Source organism: Abramis brama, assembly GCF_963993115.1.
Source record: "Abramis brama genome assembly, chromosome: 14".
Classification (NCBI taxonomy): domain Eukaryota; kingdom Metazoa; phylum Chordata; class Actinopteri; order Cypriniformes; family Leuciscidae; genus Abramis; species Abramis brama.
In genome coordinates this window covers 35,479,933-35,506,356 of record NC_139976.1, presented here as the reverse complement: position 1 = coordinate 35,506,356, position 26,424 = coordinate 35,479,933, and the positions used below count along the sequence as shown (strand labels likewise).

The 26,424-nt window shown below is 36.2% G+C and overlaps 1 protein-coding gene across 1 annotated transcript; it reads right to left on the bottom strand.

Moving 5' to 3' along the window:
- Nucleotides 1-231: 231 nt before the first annotated feature.
- Nucleotides 232-20,346, bottom strand: LOC311096592 (inactive all-trans-retinol 13,14-reductase). The gene is made up of 11 exons (XM_084135851.1): nucleotides 20,128-20,346; nucleotides 18,082-18,264; nucleotides 16,517-16,758; nucleotides 12,521-12,716; nucleotides 10,703-10,900; nucleotides 10,503-10,622; nucleotides 10,281-10,419; nucleotides 8,576-8,685; nucleotides 6,059-6,225; nucleotides 2,864-3,023; nucleotides 232-1,208 (listed from the first exon to the last, which is right to left on the bottom strand). The coding sequence occupies exons 1-11, from the start codon at nucleotides 20,285-20,287 to the stop codon at nucleotides 1,039-1,041; spliced, it is 1,845 nt and encodes a 614-aa protein (XP_083991977.1). The 5' UTR covers nucleotides 20,288-20,346; the 3' UTR covers nucleotides 232-1,038.
- Between the last annotated feature and the right edge of the window lie 6,078 nt (nucleotides 20,347-26,424).

Genomic DNA, 26,424 nt, shown 5'->3' with positions numbered 1-26,424 from the left:
ACAGCCTCAGTGTGTTTATAATCATGCTCTATTGCTATTATAACTCAAACTTTCAGGGGAAATGTTTTAAATGAAGACTGAAAGAGTTGTTGAAAGCTGGTGACATTGAAGCAGGTCATTTATAGCCTTTACATCTGACTCACTGATGACATCTGACCATACGACTGTATTTAGGCCTAAAAGTTCAAGTCTATCATGAGGAATATCATAAAAATCATTAACTTTTTAAACAGATTTTTTTGTCTGGCAATAATTCACCTATTGGCTTTTCGTTGAGGGAACAAGCATGATGCAAACTTCTGCAAAAATACGCTCTATATTGTAGCATTTTAGGTGAAAAAAATAATAAAAAATACATATTTTCTCTGAATTCATTGCTATTTATAGATTATGTCAAAAGGCAATATTATAGGTTTATACATAATATTAAAATCTTTAACTGATAATAGGTTAAAGTATACTGACTAACCCCAAAGCAACAATTAAGGGCTGCTCTTCCATTTTTAAAAATATTTCTTCTGTTTCTGTAGAAATAAGTATTTGTTTTTATTTTAGTGCTTAACCTGCGTTCAAGTCCTCCTGGGAAGTTCGTATTTACGAGTTGGGAAGTCGTGTTTACAACGTCAGGTGCGTTCAAGTCACTTCGGTCTGAGCAAGATGGCAGTGAACCTTCTTAATTAACTACACAAAAATACTGCAATGTTCTTCAGCTGAATGTATTAACTGTATGTTTTTCATTCATTTATGAAGCCACTCTAAACTTCATCGTTACATGTTATAGTTATATTACAATAACTGAGGAGTCTTAGTTTCTACTCAGGATGGTTAGACGAGCACACAGATGATGAACAGTCTGACGCCAGGCGAGTGTGTGCTTTTGAAGGGTTTTTGATGAGGGAGTGATAGGTTCCTGTGATTGTGAACGAGTGGTGGAGCTGGAGGACCCGGTGCTGATGTTGTGCTGGCTCCATCCGGGACACATGACTTGAACGCACATTAACATTACCTGTTCAGTTCTCCTGTTTAACTGCAGCTTCATCACTGCTTCTTCACCTTCTCCAGTCTCGCTGTCTCCTTTGCTTTCTTCCACTTGAGCTGTTTCTTAACAAGCATGAGGTCGATGTACACACGGTAGCTTAGGATGGTGGCGGCACAGAGAAGACCACCATGCAATGCACCAGCGATACCACAGCTAAACATGTCCTGGCCTGTAATGCACAGAAAACAAGTTCAAATGCTCTGATCTTTAAATGGAATGTAGTGGCAAAAAATATTTGTTGCTAAATATTGCATATTAGTAACTATAGCTATGCGCATTTATAATATATATAAATATGAAGACTTCAGATGCAAAAGCCTCTAAGTGCCATCTGAAATTTTCTTCTAAAATGAGCATTTTTATCAAGCTCGTATATTTAAGTTCAGTAATTTCACTTTAATGACAATTAATAGGTAATTTTCATTGCCATTAAAGTGAAATAACTGAACATAAACATACAAGCTTGATAAAATTATTAATTTTAGAAGAAAATTTCGGATGGCACTTAGAGGCTTTTGCATATATATATATATATATATATATATATATATATATAAATCTGTGTGTATAATAATATACATTTTATTAACCAATATCAATATAATATAAAAAAAAATATTAATTTTATTTTATAATTATTGATTTATTTTATATTTTATTTATTTTTGTATAACTTACCTTGAGATTAAAACTAACAATGAGCAATACATTTGTTGACTATTTATTAATCTTTGTTAAAGTTAGTTAATAACATACAACTGTTCATTGTTAGTTCATGTTAGCTCGGGTCCATTAAATAATATTAACAGATGCAGCTTTTGATTTTAATAATGCATTAGTAAAGGTTGAAATTAACATTAAGATTAAGGTAGCGCTTTAATTTACAGTCCTGTTTCACATGAACATACTATATACGTATTAATTACAATAACTGGGTAATAACTAGGTACTAGTCCTGAACTCACCCCTAAACCTGACCTTAACCCATGTAGTTACATTATATTAACCAGTACTTGTTTTGTAAGTACATTGAAAGTACATAAAATTCTGTCAGTAATTACTCTCCCTCATGTTGTTCCAACCCCGTAAGACTTTCGTTCATCTTCAGAACACAAATTAAGATTTTTTGATTAAATCTGAGAGCTGTCTCACTCGAAACTTGCCGGCCCAGAAAAGTTAGTAAAGACAATGTTTAAAATAGTCCAAGTGACTACAGTGGCTCAACCTTAAGTTTATCAAGCGACGAGAATACTTTTTGTGCGCAAAAAACAAACAAAAATAATGACTTTATTCAACTATTCATTTTCGTCTGTGTGGGCCTGAATGAATTCACATAGTGTAACAGCGCAGCGCTTCTGGGTTGTACGTCAGAACGTAGGCTCACGATTGGCCGACGCTGGTCATGCATGTGACGTACAACACAGAAGCGCATGCGCTGTTACACTATGTGAATTCATTCAGGCCCACACAGACGAAAATGAATAGTTGAATAAAGTCATTATTTTTGTTGTTTTTTTACACACAAAAAGTATTCTCGTCGCTTGATAAACTTAAGTTTGAGCCACCGTAATCACTATTTTCACGATGTCTTTACTAACTTTCTGAGTTTGCAAGTTTCAATCCCATAAAAGTCTTACGGGGTTGGAACAACATGAGGGAGAGTAATTACTGACAGAATTTTCATTTTTGGGTGAACTAACTAGATAGCTACTAGCTACTAGCGTAGCTATCTAATGTTAACAGATGTAACCTAATAAAGTGTTTCATGCAAGTTTCTGTGCAGCCCCAGTTTGAAAACAGTGAAGAGCCGGAGGAAGACTGTACCTGACAAATAAAGGTTTTTGACGGGAGTGTCACATCGATTTCGAGCCATGGCCTCTGAGTAGTAGCGGCCCAGGTTGTGATCAGCGGAGTATATGGCCCCTTGGTTACAGCCGAGGTAGTGTGTGTTTGTGAGAGGAGTTGCTGCCTCCTGATACACCAGCTGAGTCACACAGAGAGAGAGACAGTGTGATCATTCTGAACACTCAATCACGCTCACTTTCTGACTGCCCAGTCCAGACTGCAGAATGATGCCCATCCAAATGTAATAAGTACTGATTATTTAGCAGACACAGTACTTTATTCCTGTGATGGCAAAGCTGGATTTTCAGCAGCCAAACCTGTTCATTTTGATTTCATGATAACTTGAGCTCTATATACAGAGAGCTCAAGTCTAAATATAAACAAAGCTAAATATACAGTTCAGCTCAAGTCATCATGGAACCAAAATGAACAGGTTTGGCTGCTGAAAATTCAGCTTTGCCATCACAGGAATAAATTACATTTTAAATATATTCAAATAGGCAAAGTGTATTTACAATATTGCTATTTCTACTGTATTATTAAAGATACTTCTTTCAAAAACATAAAAAATCATTTTTTAATGGAATATTTCAGTGGTTATTATAAATGATTTATCTGTGCACATCATTATTTTTTTAAAATTCATGTGCCCTTATAATCTTTAATAGATTCAATAATCCAATCATTTTCCGACCGAAAAAATCAATGTGTTCACACTATGAACTTTAACACTAAGCGCCTCAAACTAAATCCTAAGTACACTCCAAGAAAAAAAGGTTAAATGTTCTATTTTGAGGTCTATTTTATCGTTTAAACTGGGGCGGTTGATTATGATTTCACTTTTCTAACTTTAGTTAGTGTGTAATGTTGCTGTTTGAGCATAAACAACATCTGCAAAGTTATGACGCTCAAAGTTCAAAGCAAAGGGAGATATTTGCTTTTAAAGAAATCGCTTTTTAAGGACTACAACAAACGGCTGGTAGCAGGGGCGGACTGGCCATCTGTGTGATCTGGAGAATCACAGAACGGCCGGTACTCCAGGACCGCCGGCGGGCCGGCCCACCACCCGCCACGCACGCAGTCATCACCTGTTTTTTTCCCCCACTAATCTGTTTCACACTCCAGTACTGTAGGTGGCAGCAATGCACCTTTAAGTTGGATGCCAGCTGCACTGGCCGTGGCCGCCAAGTAAGGAAAAGCAAAGACGTTAGATAGAAGCATAGAAACAAGCAAACAATATGCAACGCGGCCGCGGGTAAAAAACGGAAAGAAAAGGGTGTGGCTGAGAAGGCGAGAGAAAAAAAAAATTGCGGAATTTAGAATTAGATACTGAAGCCGCTAAATATCGCAAACTAACTGAAATATTTAGCAGCACAGCCAGCAGCAGCACCTCGCAGTTAAATATTAGCAGCAGTGAAGAAGTGAGCCAGACAGCTATGCAGCAACATGCCACCAGTGATGATGAGGGACAGAAAGATGAGCTGGTTCCACAGGCAGATCCAGGGCAAGTAAGAGAAAGGAGAAAGAGAGTTACTTGCTAGGGATGATGTTAGGAAGTGATATTCAGGTTGCTACGTTTTTAATGATTACGGCTAAACTTCAACATTTTAGCTGTAAAATGCCACATGCAGTAGCTAATATTAAGAAATATGTTGTGCTTTTACTTTTAAAAATGTTGGTAAAAATGTTGGTAACGTTACAGTTAATGCTTACAAACTTTGGTTACATTTGTAATGGTGTATTTTCATTTAGATGTGGTATTATTATTTGTGCAGTAAGATTAATTACTGCATAAATTAATTAAGATTATTAAGTAATAAATTCATTTTAAGACAGCATGGAATAGATTGTATAATATGCTGTTATAACAGCATATTATATAATCTATTCCATCCATGCTATCTTTGAATAAAACCTGTTTGTTTTTTTTTAAAATCCATTCCATCATTTGTTTATTCAGGTTGAGCTTAGACCAAGTCCATTTATATGTGAGTATTCAAGTTAATCTAGAATAATATGCTTTTAACACAACATCTAGTCAACATCAGTGCTATTGCTATAATTTGGATGGTATAGTATCATGAGCCACAATTAAAGTCTTGTGACACTCATGCCAGGCGTTATTGTTGTTGTTGTTGTTGTCGAGTTTCCGCACGCCGATTGCTTTGGGCCGGGCCTAGTCAAAGTCCAGGGCCGTTTTTTTTAGTCCCAGTCCGTCCCTGGCTGGTAGAGACTACACCACATTCCTCCTGGGTTAGTGACATCACTAAAAATTTACATAAACCCCACCCCCGGAACACGATTTATAGATTATCAAGACAGAATATGCTAATCAATGACTAGAAGATAACTGCACATCAGCTACATAAATTCATCAACTAACCATTCAGAAATGTCCTGTTGCTTCTACATGTTGGCACTTTTTCTTGAGTCTCTCCATCTTTGTCTGAATCCGGTTTGAACATAAAAGGCTACAAGTTTTTGAAATTTTCAAGCTCCTGAAGCTCCGCCCCCTGTGCCGGGAGCAGCAGCTCATTTGCATTTAAAGGGACAGACACAAAAACGGTGTGTTTTTGCTCACCCTCAAAAGTTGACAATGCTATATAAAAATATCTGTGGGGTATTTTGAGCTAAAACTTCACATACACACTCTGGGGACACCAGAGACTTATTTTACATCTTGTGAAAGGGGCATTATACCACCCCTTTAAAGATTCTTTTTACCCCTAAATGAAGAACGAAAAAGAACTTTGCTGTGAGTATATGAAGGCCTTAAGTGGGTGTCCTTTGCTAGCAAAGCAACTGCCGTTGAGATGAATGGGAATGACTTTCTCCAGGTAATAATGAAAATCATTCCCACTCTTCGGCAAGTCAATGAACGGGCTATGGGTGGTCATGAGACTAATGAAATGTTTTACAGAGATGTTGTTGATAAACACCAGCTACGATTCAATGCTCAACCCAGTAATCGTATCGCAGGTAATTCAGTTATCAGTGTCTCAATGGTTAATGGATCCCTGTTTAGACTCTTCAGTCAACCTATGAATGACTAACTTGACTTACGTGACTCTGCTCATTAAACAGGATAGGACAAAAGTATTTTAACCCTGAAAAGATTACACACTTCTCCTTTTTCACTCATTTTCCATGTAAAAATAACAGATTTCGAAGTACCTTTTCTCTGAGTTTCGGGAAGTGTTTGCAGGCCCAGTCAAAGAGATGGTTCGCAAATCTCATCTTATAGTTGAAATAATCGTCGCCTCTTTTCCTCACTCTACTGTCTTTCCACTCTTCAAACCATTCATAGTTGACCATGGTCAGGATCGTCATAGTTGACTTGCCTGGAAAAGTTAGAATATGGCATGACATTATTAACAGCACAACAGAATCATGATTTAAATTTGCATGATTATGCAGATACAAACGACAAACACGACCTTTATAAATGCAAAAGTACCTTGAAAAGTAACATTCTCAGCGAACATTAGCTGTCTGAATAATGACGTGTTTTTCTTTATTTTAATATCAGACTCATGCAGGCGATTAAAATCATACCTACACTATACTGTTCAAAAGTTTGAGGTCAGTATGTTTTTTTTTTAAAGAAGAAATTCATACTTTGATTCTCTAAGGATGCAGTAAATTGATCAAAATTGACAGTAAAGACATTTATGATTTTACAAAAGATTCTATTTGAAATAAATACTGTTGTTTTGAACTTTCTATTCATTAAAGAATCCTGAAAAAAATGGTTTCCAAAAAATATTAAGCAGCATTACACTGCAAAAAAAGTATTTTCTAAACAATTATTGTTTTCTTGTTTTTCAGTAAAATGTCTAAACATCTCTAAATCATGAGAAAAAGAGAATCATTTTTTTGAATAAAAAAATTAACAAAAAATTAAAGGAGAAGTTCACTTTCAAAAAAACTTTTGCTGATAATTTACTCACCCCCATGTCATCCAAGATGTCCATGTCTTTCTTTCTTCAGTCGCAAAGAAATTAAGGTTTTTGATGAAAACATTCCAGGATTTCCCCCCATGTAATGGATTCTATTGGGACCCAAACGGTAGAAGGTCAAAATGACAGTTTCAGTGCAGCTTCAAAGGGCTTTAAACGATACCAGACGGTGAATAAGGGTCTTATCTAGCGAAACGATCGGTCATTTCCAAAATAAATAAAAAAGTTTAAGTTTTATAAGCACAAATGTTCGCCTTGCTCTGTTCTGTGATGCGCGTTCGTGACGTCACGTAATACGCAATTACGTTGAAAAGGTCACGCTTGAAAAATTTCTGTCCTGAAGAAAATGTTCTTTTTGGCTTTTTAATATTAAAACACCCAGGATACGCACACGAATGGGCATTTTAAACGATAAACTGACACAAATACATTTGAAAATGTGTATATGGTCCTCCTTCCGCACATTTGTAAACACGTCAAGCGTGACCTTTTCAACGTAATTGCGTATTACGTGACGTCTTCAACGCGCATCACAGAACAGAGCAAGGCGAGCGTTTGTGCTTATAAAACTTAAACTTTTTTATTTATTTTGGAAATGACCGATCGTTTCGCTAGATAAGACCCTTATTCACCGTCTGGTATCGTTTAAAGCCCTTTGAAGCTGCACTGAAACTGTCATTTTGACCTTCTACCGTTTGGGTCCCAATAGAATCCATTACATGGGGGGAAATCCTGGAATGTTTTCATCAAAAACCTTAATTTCTTTGCGACTGAAGAAAGAAAGACATGGACATCTTGGATGACATGGGGGTGAGTAAATTATCAGCAAAAGTTTTTTTGAAAGTGAACTTCTCCTTTAAGTGACACATTTTTTTCTTGTTTAAAGGAGCCGTATGTAAGATTGTGGCCAAAACTGGTACTGCAATCACTTTCAAATTACTGTAGAGCGGTGTATCCCCTCCCCCTCCCCCCTGACTCGAGGTTGCCAGATAGGCTGCAGGATCCAGCAGGAACGTAGGCTGCTACGTAGCTGTGGTAACTAGAGCAGAGCTGGCAACCCGGATGCCGAAACACTACTGACTTCGTGATTGGTAGATAGGTGGAGGGTGGAGCATCAGGCCAAAACACAAGATGACATCATCAACATCAGTTGAGGGCTGCAACTTCACTTTTAAATGACAATATCCTGGCCGGACTACTGTTGTCAGTGATATAAGTATTTGAAATGAACATGATTTCTTAATGTCTAGTGACATATCAGTGCCATTTTATGATTAATTGAAAAACATTTCTTACATACTGTACAGCTCCTTTAAGTATAAAAGTTCATACTTTTAATTAAGTATAGAAATAAATAGATTTATTCAGTAATGATGCATTAAATGAATCAGTAAAGACTTTTACAAACAATTTCTATTTAAAATAAATGCTGTTCTTTTGAACTTTCTATTCATCAAAGAATCATGAACAAAATTGATCACGGTTTCAAACAGAAAATATGAAGCAGCACGACTGTTTTCAACACTGATAATAATCAGAAATGTTTCTTGAGCATCAAATCATCATATTAGAATGATTTCTGAAGGATCATGTGACACTGAAGACTGGAGTAATGATGCTGAAAATTCAGCTTTGATCACAGGAAGAAATTACATTTTAACATATATTCACATATACTTTAAATTACTATCTTAAAAAATCATTGATTCTACCTGGAAAATCAAGATGTTACCTGGATGACGGATCTGTGATGTGGAGTCTTTGGCTGAGGGGAAAGTGAGGAGCATCATGGGAATGTTCTCTGGCGCCTCGTCTTTGCTCATCCCGAAGAACTCATCCATCCTACAGGTGAAAGTTGACTCTCAGTTTACTGCAGTCTCACGTTATACACTTTATGTGCTAATAGAAATATGGCTCTATCAGAAAACAACATGAGAGTTCAGGGAAGTTTGGAAAGGACTGGAATTATGTTTTCCCACAGGCAGGAAGATAAGAATTGCTTGTTGGACTGAGAGCAGGAAACCTGTCCAGACAGAAGTGTGTGAGCAGGCCTGGAGAGATGGGACGTGTCCGAGAATGGTTTAGTCAACAGCACTACCTAGTGTTTGATACGCGCAGCTGCAAGTGATTCATGGAGTTTGCCAATATATGCTTCATTTGCTTTTGAAAATGTGCACTTAATTGTATTGAATGCGCACTTGTAGTGTACTTCAAATCTTAAAAGTATATTTTTTTAAAAACTGTACTTGTAGATAATATAATATTAATGAAAAAAGGCCACCTAAGTGTACTTAAAGAGAGCACACTTTCTTAAAACACTTTTAAAAAGTGCACTTTGTAATAATGTCATATTATTGACATCAATTATTGTAAATATATTTTAAACACACTAAATTGCGACTTCATCGCTAAAAATGTATTACTATTTGAGTACCGTGTATATTTATTTAAATACATGATATACAAGTTTAATATAAATGACATAAAATAGATATGTGACCCTGGACCACAAAACCAGCCACATGGGTCAATTTTTTTAAACTGAGATTTATACATCATATGAAACCTGAATAAATACGCTTTCCATAGATGTATGGTTTGTTAGGATAGGACAATATTTGGCCGAGATACAACTATTAGAAAATCTGGAATCTGAGGGTGCAAAAAAATCGAAACATTGAGAAAATCTCCTTTAAAGTTGTTAATTTATGTTCGCGATTGTGCTGCATTCACTCACAGAAATAAATGTTTTATATATTTACGGTAGGAAGTGTACAAAATATCTTCATGGAACATGATCTTTACTTAATATCCTAATGATTTTTGGCATAAAAGAAAAATCGATAATTTTGACCAAATTTCAATGTATTGTTGGCTATTGCCACAAATATACCCATGCGACATGTGACTGGTTTTGTGATCCAGGGTCACATATTAGTTTACCATAAATGTGTCACTGCAGTACACTAACCAAATTTCAAAGACAATTATGAAATTACATAAAAATATGTACTAAAGTGCATCAAAAAAGCACTCTTAAGTTCAACTAACTACATTTAATATAATTTTAAACTATAATACATTTTCATTTAATTATTAAGTGTCTGAAAACATTACATTCAGTTCACATTTAAGTATATTCTTTTAAAGTATATAATTTCCATAATATATACTCTTTTTTTAAAGTGTACTTCAAGGGTTTACTTGACTTTCATAAATTTTTTGACCCATTTGAATCATTGACCCCTGATTTTGGTTTAGAGCAAAAAATGTTGTTATTGTTTTAGTTAGGAATAGTGATTACCAAATGCATAGTATTCAATTATTTTTATAATATGATAAACAGGTTGTATTTCTTGCCTTTGGACTTAATTTATATATATATACAGTATTATAATGCTAAAGTAGCTGTAGAGTATCTTTTTTTTAATACTGACATGCCATCCATGTCATTGGATTTGAAGAGCCAGATGCTGGTGGACACGATGTCTAACTCTTCCTCGGTCGCATCAAACCCCGAGAACAGGAGGAACGAGGCTTTACCGGGCCTCAACATATCCAGACGACTCTGAATCTCTGAAATATAAGAAAACTCCAGTCAATCAAGAGCAGTTTTACACTAGATGATGTTGCATTAAAGCACACAGAATAATATCCACCTGGTTTGACTTGTATTTCCGGAGGTAAGAGCTTCTGGAAGGTGTTGAAAATCCCACAGTTGGAAATGATAACAGGAGCCCGCACTTCCACATGCTCATCACCTTTCCTCACTGTCACTCCTGTCAATCAAACCGCATTAAATACATACTTTACATAAATGCTAAATTAGAAGAAACTGAATTTATGTATATGTACTCACCATATGCAGCTCCCTTCTTATCCACCAGGATTCGGCTGACAGGGGCGCGGACCAGCACACGGCCCCCATATTTCTCGATGACTTTAGTGATGTGGAATGGGATCTCACTGGCGCCCCCTTTAGGGTAGTACGCGCCCCGCTTGAAGTGGTGCAGCATCAGAGCATTGATCATACAGCTGGAGTCTTTAGGAGGAACACCTGGAGCAGAGATCGAAGAAACACTTCTCTAGGGCTGTGTTCCACATCACCCTTTACACTCATTCACTATTCCCTACATTAGTCCACTATTATAGTCCACTTGAAGGAGTGAATGAAAACGAGTGAGTGAATTCTGACACTGAGTGTGCCGGAAGGGCTGACTCTTTTGTGCTTGCTGTTTAATAATCATTTTAAACGTAGCAAACTGGCAGATCCAGTAGTAATGAAAAGATTTATCTCGAACTCTGTCATGGAAACTATCATGTATAAACCTTAATAAAACAATTTCAAAATCAACTAAAAAATAATTTTATGACATTACGCTGTTGCCACATTGGACCAGCGACGATGGCAACTTCTGGTCAGACGTGGGAATTCATTCGGTGGGACCCTCACAGTGCATTATGGGTATTCTCTAGTGTGCATATGGAATTTATATTACAATTGTGATGTTTGCGAGTCAATTTAACCACGTTTCATGGTTAAAGGCATGTGTAAAGACATTTACCAGACGCTTTTATCTGAAAAAAATTATACACCGCGATACATTTTTATCAGTTGCACGCTAAAAAAAATGTGGGCATCGTGAGTGCCATGCATTACTGTTTGAGCTTCGGGAAAGCACAAGAAAAAAGAGCTTTTCCACACTTAATTTTTAAAATGTTTTTAAAAATGTAAAAATGCATTACAATGCTGTTCATAATATTCATAAATTGTGAATAAATATTCAAAAAATAGTTGTTATAGTCTTAAAAATTATATTCTCATGTTTTTTTTGTAGAGTGAGAAGATGTTAAAGTCGGCATGAAACGGAAGTTGAGATTGTCATTTTTTCCTTGTTGTGACGTATATCTGAGTGAAACGGCTTCTGAAATTAGAAAAAAAATTAGGGCGGGGCTTGATTTCGTTCTTCGGGAATTGATTTGATCGTTGGAGGTTGGGGCGTTGCAAACAAAATGGAGGCAGATTTGAATGCCAGTTTACATTCAGTTGTGGAGGATTTCTCTCCACCGGACTCCCCACCGTTACCCTCCCATGAAGGATTTTTTATTGAGGAGCCTGGCGACGAGGACGAGCAGCTAAATTTTCAGGCAGGAATCAGCTCATATTTATATGAGCCTCCCGCGAACCAAGATGAGTCAAGTCAAGTTCACCCTCGAGAGCAGAGACGAGACAGACACCGATAGCCGCACCCTCATCGGCTCTGGCCGCACCCTTTCGCCATGGCACGTGACCAAAAGAGAAGAGAGGTCGTTTCGAGGGGGGAGGGAAGGGTAATGTTTTAGATTAAAGATTATAAGGATACATGAATTTTAAAAAAATAATGAAGTGCACAGCTAAATCATTTATAATAAACACTACAATATTACATATAAAAAGATTTTTTGTCAAATTTGATTTCATGCCGACTTTAAAGGTTTTCTGTTTTTACCTGATTTCTTGTTTGTTTTTCATAGTGTGATTCTTTGTGAATTGTATTGAATCTACATCATACATACACTGAATACATCAAACCCAGACTTTAAACCTAATACAAGGGCTAGAACACTATTACTGCTGGCATATTTGCATATTGTTGTGTTTAGTGCACAACAATAATTAATGTGCAGAAATCCTCACCATAGAAGTAATATGAGAAGACCAAGTGCAAGTCCTTGTTGCTCGTCAGCCTGTTGTTGACGTCTGTGGCACTGGATTCTGATAGACGGAAGATGGATGAGCAGAAGTCAGCGATGCCACTTTTGATCAGAAAGAGAGCCAGCCACTGTGGAATCAGCTTTACGATGCCTAAAAGAGGAACCTGTCTGGCTGTGATCTGTGGACAACACAGAGGAAGAGCGAGCTTAAAGGGTTAGTTCACCCAAAAATGAAAATTTTGTCAGTAATTACTCTCCCTCATGTTGTTCCAACCCCGTAAGACCTTCGTTCATCTTCGTAACACAAATTAAGATACTTTTGATTAAATCTGAGAGCTGATCACTCCTCCATAGGCTTCTAAGTGATTGAAACTTGCTGGCCCAGAAAAGTTATTATAGAGATCGTTAATCTAGTCCAAGTGACTCCAGTGGCTCAATCTTAAGTTTATCAAGCAACGAGAATACTTTTTGTGCGCAAAAACAAACAAAAATAACGACTTTATTCTACTATTCATTTCCTTCTCTCTGGGCCTCGAGTTAGTTTACGTAGTGTTTAAGCGTCGCGCGTCTGTGTTGCACGTCACCACGCATCACACACATGACAAGCGTCGACCAATAGTGAGCCTACGTGTGACGTGCAACACAGAAGCGCTGCGCTGTTACACTACGTGAACTCACTCGAGGCCCAGAGAGAAGGAAATGAATAGTGGAATAAAGTAGTTATTTTTGTTTGTTTTTCCGCACAAAAAGTATTCTCGTCGCTTGATATACTTAAGATTGAGCCACTGGAGTCACTTGGACTAGATTAACGATCTCTATAATAACTTTTCTGGGCCAGCAAGTTTCAATCACTTAGAAGCCTATGGAGGAGTGATCAGCTCTCAGATTTAATCAAAAATATCTTAATTTGTGTTACGAAGATGAACGAAGGTCTTACGGGGTTGGAACAGCATGAGGGTGAGTAATTACTAGGGGTGTCCATGGTTAACCGATTAACCGATTAACCGTTAAAAATTGCTTAACCGAGTGAAACATTTTGCTCGGTTAAGTGGCGTCAATGGCGTGCATTTAATTTAGTTGTAATACATTTTTGCACCACCAGAGACCGCTAGACCAGTTTTCTAATATGAAGCGGGCAAAGAAAGCGCGCGTCCGAGAGTGAAGGCTTTGCGCGAGCCAGAAACAAACATAGTATCCGCGCCACTGATGGCAGCACAATAATATCTTTCTGCAGAGCCGCAGAGCCACAGCTTTACCCCAGCAGTTTTACCCCGCGCATGCGCAGTTTCATCACAACAGTTTTACCCGCAGAGTCCGTTTACCGTTACATTAAACCATACAATTTGTATTATGCATTTCCTAAACATGTACTTGCTAATCAAACACTTTATATGAACAAACTACTAATCTATAAAACACAATCGGTCTTCCGACCTTTTACTATTGTGTTGATATGCGCGAGGGAGAGAGAGCAATACAGCGCTCGTGTTGTTTGAAGGCGGTGAGAGTGCGCGCGCGCGGCCGGGGCTCTCTCTCTCACTGTTTGTTCTTATGCGCCCTGTCCACTGATCTAAATAATTAGTTGTTACGACGACTTATTTGTTCCCTCGTTTTAATAAATCGTGGACACGTTGAACTAATTCCCTCCCTCATTTTGATTTAACGAATTACAACGTGGCCAAAAACAGTTTGATACTATTAATAATAGTGCTAAAGACCTATTTTTTGTGAATTGGTGAATATTCAGGTGAATTGTTTCGTGGCCACAAATTAATAATAATTATTAAACTGTTTTTCTTACCTGTGAAGATAGCTCTTCAGTGAATGCCGACTATTCTAGTAGGCCTAACGTTACAGCTTTTTATTCCCTTTTTTTTTTTTTTTTTTTTTTTTTTTTGTGAATTGGTGAATATTCAGGTGAATTGTTTCGTGGCCACGAATTAATAATACCTCAGCACGTTTTACAAGACCCTTCTCGATCGCAGCGGCAACGAGCACTTTGATCACTTGATTTAAAAAACAAACATTTCAGCGCTAGATCGGCAAAAAAAAAAAAAATGAACGAAATGAAGCTCTGCTAGTTAACTGGAGATGTTTTGTTTATTTGTATTGGTATTCGTGCCGCGAGATGTTTCAAAAGTGGTGGGGACAATATCGACCTTAGAAAATAGTGGTGGGGACATGTCCCACCCGCAAATTACGCCTATCTCGGGGTTGCGGCGCGCACACTATGGTTAACCGATTATTAACCGCTAAGGGCCTCGGTTAATGGTTAATGAAAAACTTGAAAACGTGCAGCCCTAGTAATTACTGACAGAATTTTCATTTTTGGGTGAACTAACCCTTTAAAAGTCAAGAGGGTACTATTTGTTTTATTTTACTTTTTTATTTTCTTTTATGACAGGGAAAATGTGGAAGAATGATCACTCTAGACAAGTTCAGACAAGAACAAAGAAAAAGAAAAAAAGATTACCTAAGTATTACATGAATGGCGCATAATAAACCTTATTATCAGGAATTTTAATTAGGTGACATAACTATTATCCTACTGGCATGTAATCACATAGTAGGATTTGCACTTCATCCGATCAATGCAAAAACTGGCATAGGCCCAGGCTTGGCTTGAGGCAAGCTCACAGTACACAACTTTTGGGCGGATTTTGCTGTCACAGACAGATTTCCAAGATCTACTACAAATCCCTAGCCTGGATGCCAGCCGAACTTAGCCGGCTTAGCCGGAACTTAGAAGTTCGGTCTGGACTTGATCCGTTGTGGAGCAACTATGCTTGAACCAGAGCTGTCCGGACCAATCAAATTGTCAGAATCACAGCCCAATGGAGCAGTATCAGACTCATATTCTGACTAGAATCTGAGTATGACGACGTCAGGCTAACAAAACCCCTGGATCGCGGCCAAATCGCTGATCTGAGACATATAGGATCGTTCGAATTTTAGCTATTCCGATTCCGCTTATCAATTCCTAATTTCGATTCCAGTAAGGTAAAAAAAAAAAAATATATATATAATTCAAATTTATTTGAAATCTTATTGCAAAACATTTCATTGTAGCTAAACACCATGAACAAAAACCAACAGGCTAAAGAACGCTTACACAAGGAGCACAGGAACTTTTGCCTATGGTTTTAAAAATATCACAGCAAAAACAACTGGCCTAATTAATATGAATTTCAAGCATTATTAAAGACAAATTAATCCTCAGTAATTAAAAAAGAACAAATAAACAAATTAGCAATCGCACAAATAAATGCAACTGAACGAAGATATGATTGACAAACAGTGTTTTAAGATTTTCAGGTATTGTAATTGTAAACTGTAATCAAATGTAAATTAACACTGCACTTTCTAAATAAAATTTGCATTACAAATATAGTTACAAAAAATATTCAGGCAAGAACAGCGAGTGAATTTTCTCTTTGTCTTTTGTTGTTTGATTAACGATATTATGGTAGTAGGGAAAATTATGCTGCCGTGACTTTAAGAGCTGCACAGATCCAATATACTGTTACACAATCTATATACTGTGGACTCAATCACAGTGCAGACGGTATAAACCAAAACAAATTCGTAATCAAAAGGCACATTCATGCCATGTTGTAACTACCAGAATTAAGAGATTACAACTTGTAAAAAAGTTCACGTCCACGTAGAACTCGGAATAACAACTTGTAAACTGGGAATTTTCTGAGAGCTCCGACTTGTACCACGTGACCACTGCAGATTCATACTGGCGTTGATAGTGCATTGATTGAACAGCTCAGAGTAGAATGTCACATGTTGTCATCTCGTAATTATGGTAATTACAACATGGCGTGAGCGCAGCAAAAATCTGTCTAATCTAATTTCTCGCATTAATTTATGCGAAATAGTTTTTTTATGTTCGCTGCTGGTTGGGACTGCCTCTTAACCAAAGGTCTCGTGTGAGCTTGCCTTTAGAAACATGAGATGATGGACGCTCTACCTTCATGATCCTAAAGAACTCCTCAATAGCTTTGACATCGTCGGGAAACTGCTTCTTCAGGTTGCGCTCCATCTCAGTCTTGCCGCTCAAGATGGTGTAGTCTCTCTGTTCCTCTCCGTCTTCAATCACAATGCTGTCAAAATTCTGCTTTAGCTCCACAAACTCCATCTGACCCTCAGTGATTTGATCGAAAGCGACCTTAAGCATAGCGTTTTCATGCAGCTGACCGAAGTAGTGAAGTCCTTTTACATGAAAAAAAAACCAAACATTATTCACAAACATTGCTTTTACTTAACACAATCCTGGATGTAAAAATCCCCCCTGGAAGTACAATTCAGTCAGTGTGATTTCAACTTTAGTAACAACAATATTTTTAAGAAATACCCATACCCATAATCCTCAAGATTGATCCAACCATAGATATCATATAATATAGGCTAGATGTCTTACGGCGGAGTCACTTCCGGCATCACCGGCGGCCATCTTACCACAGGGAAGCTGTGCATTAGGTGAGTGATCAGCACACACACAAATCCTCTTATCTCGCTGAAATCTTGACGGATTTACAAACGGTTTGGTTTCTTACAAACGTTATTAACGTGGCTATAATTCTTTCATATGGAAGTCCATTGTTATAATTATTCATATGTATGCAGTGTCATAACTACATCTCTGACGTTTATAACAAACCAAACCGTTTGAAAATCGGTAGAAAATTGAGCAAGATATGGTTATTTAAAAGTACATGCACCATGTTACGAGTGAGCGAGCACCCTGTGGTAAGATGGCCGCCGTGTGCGGACGTCGACCTCCATTGGCCAGCAGCGCGCACAAGACATCTAGTCTTTATTATATGATATCTATGGATCCAACATTCTGAGAAGTCGCTGTTACTCTTAAATTTTCCATAAAATCTAAATTGGCAAAAAAAAAATGTTTTTAATGGAATACTGCAGTATTAATTTCAAATGATTTATCCGTGTACATCATTATTTTTTTTATTTTTTTTATTCGTGTGCTGTAAGCTTAAGTCAAAATAATCTCTTCTCTGATGACGTTTTTACTGGCACAAGGGCGAGGCAACCTGTCACTCACACGAGATCCACCAATAGCAAACCACAACCATCCAATCAATTCCCCACGGACAAAATTAAGCCCCGCCCTACATTTTTTGTTAGCATTCTGTTGATGCCACATGAACAGAAATATGAACTGAACATCGCTTATGCTCATCTTTTGTAACTTCTCTGAAAAGACCTTAACCGGAAGCGATGGAACCTGAAAGTTTGTAGCATATAATCCTCAAAAGGAGAAATAATAATAAAAAAAGTCACATCGTAATATAAATCGCAACATGTTTCAGATGATAAAAAAAATCCCATTTTATATTCCAGAAAATGTAATATTTTAATAATTAAAGATATTTCATTATTTATTATTTATTTTATTATTCCCAATACGTGATCACGATGTTGTGATTGAGGTCGCAGATGATTGTGTTAGTTCAGAACCTATAATCTTTATTAAAGTATTTTTCTTTTATGGAAGTAAGGGATGGTCCATACCCACGTCAAACTCAAAGCCCTTCTCAGTGAAAGTGTGACAGCAGCCTCCCGCCACGTCGTGCTGCTCCAGAACCAGGACTTTCTTCCCTGATTTGGCCATCGTGGCGGCAGCCGTCATTCCTCCGATACCACTTCCTATTATAATTGCATCAAGATCCTTTGGAATCTTCTCCTTGGTGAATCCTAAACATACATACAGTAAGTAAATATACATGTACAGTATGTAGTCAACCAAAATGCCGCCACAAGGCCTGGTGGTAAACACGATGTTTGCAAAATCACCACCAGGTGGCGCAAAGGGAAGGTTGGCGCCACTGCTCAGGAAGCTATTGCAAATGAGGCTAAAATAATGAAATAAATGACTGATAACAGTAACAATAAACAACAACAGCAATAATATACCATTATAACATTTAATTTTGACTAATTATTTATCAAATAAATCCTAAAAATTCCACTTTTCTGACTATTACAGTGACGGAAGTGCTTGAAGTGTGCTTACTTTCTGCACTGCACTAGCCAGTATTTTAAGTTATTAGCCTACACATTAAAGTGATATCCTATAACACATTTATTTTCTTTGTCAATATGTGACAACATTATTTAATTTATAAATATAAACTTGCGTTTAATAATTCGCTGATGCATTTCAACTTTGTTATTTGATATCTGTCTTTTTTTTTGACACAGAGCCCAGCACATGACATATATTTAGGCTACTGTAATCACTCATATAAAAAATAAAATAAAAACCTTCAAAGCAACAGTGTTCATATCTTATGTAACACTTTACTGCACCAAGAACAAGAGAAACAGTGACTGATACAGGAAATTAATAGTCCAATCCTGGTCTGGGTTAACTCCCAGCATTCAATGCTGTCAGTGGGTGAAGAGGCCTGATAAGGGGTCAACAAAATATCACTGAATACATTATTATCTTTGTAAGCCCTAAAACACTTTAAATAAGAGTTTCTCTGAGTCCTACAAGTGTTATCACAACTGGATAATCGAATTAAGATAAGGGTAAAGCCATTGGCATGTATGTTAATTGTTTTATAATAGCATTATCAATGTTACATAATTAGATTATCTTAAGCAGTCTTTACATTCTGTGCCAGTATATATTATCTGATAATACTTCTTTTTGTAAGGTAAAACAGGATTACTAACTCATGCTATTTCAAACACTTCTTTGGCACAAACAAAAACACACAATCAATCAATAAAAGTTTTACTTTTAAAGCACTATTAAAAAGTGCTATTAAAGTTTAACTTCAAGGTCCAATTAAAGTCATTGTTATTTCATGCTTAAGTCAAAAAAGTGCACTTATTTTAATGTGTTGACAAACATAGACAGCCGAAGCACTCTTGTAGTGTGTTAAATAATTGATATAAATGTGCTAAAGTGGATCTTTATAATTGCAAATGTGTTATTGCAAGTATGACATGCAGTGTTCAAAAACTTTACATTCAGCTCACACTTAAGTATATTCTTTTAAAGTATTTCCATAATAAGTACTTTTACAGTTTTTGTTCTACAGAAGAAAGTTATACAGATTTTGATTTATATGTTATACAATTTTGAGTTCACCATGAAATCTCCATGAAAAAGTGACAATTCTTGTTTATTATAAATGACTGCACATTAGTATATATATATAAAAAAAACTTTAATCAAAAAGATTAACTTCCCCTTCATCTGGCAACTTTCTAATTTCTGATGATGTGCTTTAAAAAAAAAAAAATCTATATAAGCAATTTTGCAAAAACAATAGGGAAGATAAGATGATTGCAATTTCCGTTTTGTGAACTATTAACACTTCACTTTGTTTCAATATTCCTGAATTAACTATAGGATGCTTATAATGTTTTAAACATGAAAATTAAGAGATAGAAGCTTAAATGCATTCAGCAGAAAAGTGGTGATATGTTACACTTGAAGATTAACTCTTAACTTTTAAAATGTTGCGGATTATCAAAACAGGCTTAAAACATTCTCGGGGTAAAGAAGCATTTAGCATGTCAGGTTGATGTCTGGTTATTCACCTTGTTTCAGCACTTTGTCTCTCTTTCTCTGGTCCAGCTCCATAGGTCCTGGCGGCCTCACTGACTCCACCGAGAACGCACCGGGCTTGATGAACAGGTACCAGTACGTTCCACCAGCCCAAATCAGGACGCACACCAAAAAAACCAGCAGCCACATCATAAAAAAATGAAAAATCGATGTATCTACTCAAATCTTGACTTTTCCTTTAAAAACATAAACTATTGCGCACAGGAAGGCAAGAGGAGTTTTAAGATGGATGAGAACAGAGTCTTCCTCAAGGACGTTTGCTGCGAGTGTTCTTTTATATGCAAGCAAGGAGCAAAGGTTTCAGCTATTTAGGTTGCAGTGACACAACATTTAAGTAGGCTATCATACAAAATCAATCAATAACGATAAGAGTGGTAATATTAAATAACAAGCTTTAGTCCTAAAACAGATCCAAAGCAATCCTCTTTACATTTATGTTACTGACAATGAATGAAATACTTTGTTTCAGAGCCAATTATCCCAATAAGTATTTGCTCCACTTAAGCACATGATTTTTATATTACATAACACAGACACACACTCAAAAACAAAAGAAAATGTTACATTTGACATTTATTTTAAAATCATTTTCAATGTTCAAGTTAGAAATCAATAGATGTTCTGCTGAAAATTAATTGCTGTTAGATTATGTCCCACAACTCTGATAGGAACTCATATAAATCACACTGGATGCGTCCCAATCAGATCTAGTTCAGTAGTCAGGGCACTGGTCACATCGCTAGGCAGGTGATGAACATAATCTAGCTTTAGATTTATTTACGGCCGGACCCAAATTACACAACATACTAGTTCACAACCTAGGAAGGGAGCGGACTGAGACCTATTGAGACCAGTCGTCATTGCAAAAATGGCTCAGAAAAGTGCAGTACTGTCTTTATTTTATGACCTGAAAAGTTACATGTTAAATACTTTTAAATTCACATGAAATACGTACATATACAATGTCCTATTATCTAAGCAATAATATATCATGAAAGTTGGATTTCTTTTGTAATCATTCATCACTAGCCTACTCAAAAATATTAATTGGGAGCAAAAAGTTGTGAAAAAAACTTTACACAGCAATTTTAACTGTGTAATAAGGGCTGAGGTGGGTCAGTGCAGGCATAATGTAGTCTGGCTTTTATTCAGCATTGTCTGTGCTAGTGTGTTCCTGAGTTGCAAAGTGTTTTCAATTATTAAAGACCGCTTTTTCAATTAGATCCTCACCTCAACTCTTAATGATCTGAATAAGGTGGCAAAATCTCATGCCAGAACTGAGATTGTGTAATTTTGCTCAGTTACTCTATGTCAAGTCAAGTTGCCTGTATTCATGTAGCACTTTACACATGTAGATTGTTTCAAATCAACAGGGAAAAACAGGAAAATAATGATTTAATGATGCAAGCAATGTTAAGTGTTAAAGGATTAGTTCACCCCAAAATGAAAATTTCCTAATAATTTACTCACCCCAATGCCATCCAAGACATCCATGTCTTTCTTTCCTCAGTTGGAGAGAAAATATGTTTTTTGAGGAAAACATTTCTGGATTTTTCTTCTAACAATGGACTTCATTGGTTTTAAGTCCAAAACAATGCAGTTTCAAAAGTCTTTGAAGTGTTTAAACGGGCTGTACGCGATCACAGCTGAAGAAGAGGTTGTTATCTAGCGAAACGATAGGTCATTTAAAATAAATAAAAAATAATTTATAGACTTTTTACCTTCAATAGTTCGGATTGAGCTGATCAACAAACGGACAGGGAACTACGTCATCACGTTGAAAGGTCACGCCGGCGCCGGCAGAAGTACCGCCCCACTGTTTACAATGCAACCGTACGTAGGAGGATAGTTCAAATAGTATTGTTTGCTATTATATATATAGTAATAGTATTCAGTGAATATGAATATGAATAGTATATGAATAACATTCTGATGAATATGAATAGTAGTTCAAATAGTATTGCCGGCGCCGGCGTGACCTTTCAACGTGATGACGTGGTTCCCTGTCCGTTTGTTGATCAGCTCAATCCGAACTATTGAAGGTAAAAAGTCTATAAATTATAATTTTTTTTGGAAAATGACCTATCGTTTCGCTAGATAACAACCTCTTCTTCAGCTGTGATCGCGTACAGCCCGTTTAAACACTTCAAAGACTTTTGAAACTGCATTGTTTTGGACTTAAAAACGATGGTAACCAATGAAGTCCATTGTTAGAAGAAAAATCCAGAAATGCTTTCCTCAAAAAACATAATTTCTCTCCCACTGAGGATAGAAAGACATGGATGTCTTGGATGGCATTGGGGTGAGTAAATTATTAGGAAATTGTCATTTTGGGGTGAACTAATCCTTTAAGTGTTTCTGTAAAGCAGCTCTGAATGGAAAATGGTGTCATTGTTCAGTGTTAGATCAGTTCTATTCAATGACTGAGCATTATTCATCCAATACGAAATGAGTTTAATTCAGCTTTAAAGCAGCTCTGTAGAAAAACGTGGTCATCGTCAGCTCACTTCAGTTCTCATCCAATAGTGTCAGTACAGTTAAATGGTCACGCGGTGGTTGCAAACAAAGAGGGAAAAAAATATTCAAATTTGAGGGCTATATATATATATATATATATATATATACACAAGGAATCACTAGCGGTTAAACGAGATAATTAACAAGACACAGGTGAGACACATGAGGATAAAACCATGGCAACAGAAGAAAACACAGGAAACTGAACTGAGAACAGTGAAATCTAACTGAGGGGTCGTTTACGCGTCACTGTTTTCAACTAAAAACGGAAGACTTTTATGTGTTTTGGCCATTTATTTACACATCAGCGGCGTTTTGGCAGCCTGAAAACGCAAACTTTAAAAAAAGGGTTTCAAAGTGCAAGTTTTTGAAAACGAGACCGTTATCTTATGTGTAAACAACAAAAATTTGGATTCGTGAAAACGATGAAGTCATGCGCATGTGTATTACGTCTTCAGTCTATAGGCACGTGTTTCTTTACAAAGTGACATCGCCATCTACTGGCCTGGCAGCAGAAAACAGCGTTTTTAATCGTTTTCGCAGATATGTGTAGTTCGTTTGGACAATGTTGTCGTCTATACGTGAAAAACGCAAAGTTTTAGTACCTGTTGTCGTGTGAACGTACCTTCAGAGTCCAACCAAAGCAAACGTGATCAAACGTAAAACAAATCAATAATATTCCTGAATATTAAATGTCGCTATGCCTATAAACACTAATAAAACATTATTCACATGTTGCCTGAAAAATCGATCATCAAGCACCTTAAATCAGCACAGGTGATTCATTAACTTTCTGAATGTAGAAAACTTCAGCACAATGCTTTATCTTTATGTCTTTGAGTTTTCATCTTGTTAAATTATGCAACATTGTAGAAATGGATTCTTTGTGTATCGTTACCAGATAAGGTAATTAAGATAAGACTAAATTGTGAAAAAAACATCTTTGTACGTGCGCTGTGTTTATCTATATGACTTTATGACAGGCATCTGTCGATAAGATTTTCCAGCCCTAATTAAAGTAACTGCAAGTCAGCCTGCTTGATTTTTACATTTATGCAACACAATAACTATTAATATATCTGCCTTTCTCTCGGTATTCTTTTCTTGGCACATTTTATATAATTAAAAAATCTTGATGAATCACTAAATATTTAAAGTCCCTTCTGAAAAAGCAGTACACTTTAGCATACTTTTGAGCCTTGCAAAAGTATTCATGCCCCATTTTATTTTCAAATCGTATCATGTTGTAGCCTTGTGCTAAATTGCTTTAAATTTATGTACACTTATGTAATTGGGCTGGCTGATCCATAATGTGGGATCAGTCACTGCAAAAGCTCTTTTCCCTCTGCTATTTAAAGCGGTTTTAGGAATTTGGTGTAAATTATTATCCTGAGATATAGGCTCCTCGAGGGATTATGGTGATGGAGCTGGTTACACAGTGTTCCATTATAAATAAGCAGGAGAATTTCAAACTCAATTCTGTTATGAGTCTCACTGATGCATTTTGACCCACTTGTAGGTGAGAATTGTGAGAGTGAGTTGCAGTAATACTGCCGAGACGTAATAAAAGAAGGATCGCAACCTCCAACGAATTCTCAGAGAATAAACTAATGTAAAAAAAACAATTAAAACCTATCACAGAACTAATTTGTAGACAACTGCAAACTCTAAACCGGGAGGAATGTTGTGTAGTCCCAACCAGACGTTTGTTGTAGTCCTTAAGTCATTTCTTTACAAAATACTATACTATTATGTATTTAAAATACTATTTTGTATTTTAAAGCCTTTGAAAAAAATACATTTAAGATGAGTATTTTTGTATTTTCAAAATACTTTTTGCCAGTCGACCTCTTTATCACGGTACTGATTTCATGCATCAACTAGTTCAGACAACCCCAACATTCATGCGTGAGAGCTGCAGTACAACTCAACTCAGCACTGGAGCAGCGATTGTTCTGGAATAAGGTGAGGATGTCATGATCAGTTCTACTTGTTGATTAAAGTTAATATAGTGCATTATTCAGATTTGCCTTCAGCTAACATGAAAGAATAAAAGAGCACAGACAAGTGGGAAAATAGCGTTAGCCAATCAGTCTTGAACGGTTGTTGATTTTTATCAACTAGCTTGTCAAATGTGTTTAAAGCATTAGTGCATGATATAAAGTGTGAATCGATGGAACTTTTTCTGAATCGTTTACATAAGCCTATTTGTGGGGTAAGCAAATTTATCCGTGAAGCTTTTAGTGGGCAGGAATTATTGGAACGTTGGAGTGGGGGGAAAAAGCACTGATGAATGATACTCCACAAAAAAAATAGCTTTATTGTTCATAAAAAAAAAAAAAAAAAAAAAAAAAAAACTTTGGGTGAATAGTGTCAAATGAATCTAAATGAATTCTAATTTTAAATTCTAGATAAACTTTCTAATTTTAATAAAACTATAGAAACAAATAAACTTTACATAAGATACATCTAAAATGACTATACTTAAAAAGCATTACTACCTGCAAAAAAAAAAAAAGCCTCAAAAGAGTTTGAAATTCAGTTTTTGCTGTTGTATCAAAACTTATATTGAGAAATGTGAAATCATGATATATTTTGTTACTGTGAAGTAAAAATTAAGATTTTGGTCATATCGTCCATCCATATTCTGAGCTAAATAGCAGAAAAGGTTCCCACAGTTTTACATACAGTATGAATATTTTAATAGTGTTCACCACAAGTAATAGACTACATTGTAACCTGGTCAGAAATAATATAAATGGCTACTATTTTGCATAAGTTGATTTGTAATTGCTAGCCAGAAAGAAAGAAAGAAAGAAAGAAAGAAAGAAAGAAAGAAAGAAAGAAAGAAAGAAAGAAAGAAAGAAAGAAAGAAAGAAAGAATGAAAGAAAGAATGAAAGAAAGAGAGAAAGAAAGAAAGAAAGAAAGAAAGGGCAGAGATAAGGTTAGGGATTAAAAGTCATTATAGGCCTATGTAGTTTCTTCATTCACTGTGACCTATACCTGCACTGGATGGCCAATTTCACATGTATTTTATGTATTTTCAAAATACAAAATACTGTATTTGTATTTAAATAATTTTTCCCACACAGTATTTTGTAAATTTATTTTAAATACATTTCCATGTATTCTTTGGCTGTGTGCTGCAGTTCTGCTGTGGCTTTCGTTGGAGCTGAAAGTCAACACATCAAAAAAAGCGTAATTCTTTAAAGCACGGCAAACAATTAAAACATTTAAAGTGTACTTTAAAGTAAAACTTAATTTGACATTGTTGCACTTTTCTTTCTTTTTTTTTTTTTAATATGAAAGTGCACGTTTATGGCATTAATATTATATTTTATGCAATTAAAGTTTTTTAAAATGATACTTTGAAGAGTTGAAGTAAAAGTGCACATTCAATCCACTGAAAGGGTTAGTTCACCCAAAAATGAAAAGTATCCCAAAATGTATTCACCCTCAAGCCATCCTAAGTGTATATGACTTTCTTCTTTCAGCCGAACACAATCAGAGTTATATAAATAAATATCCAGGCTTGTGAGTGTGAGTGAATAATGGGAGTGAATGGTACCACAGATTTTAAAGCGCAACCATTCATCATAAAAGTAATCCATACGACTCCAGGGGGTTAATAAAGGCCTTCTGAAGCGAAGCCATGCGTTTTTGTAAGATGTTTCTCTTTAAAAGTTCTCTTTTTAGACTCCGTGTTTTGTTTTGCTCCATCCTCTGCGCTTCTATGTCCGTCAATATGCGT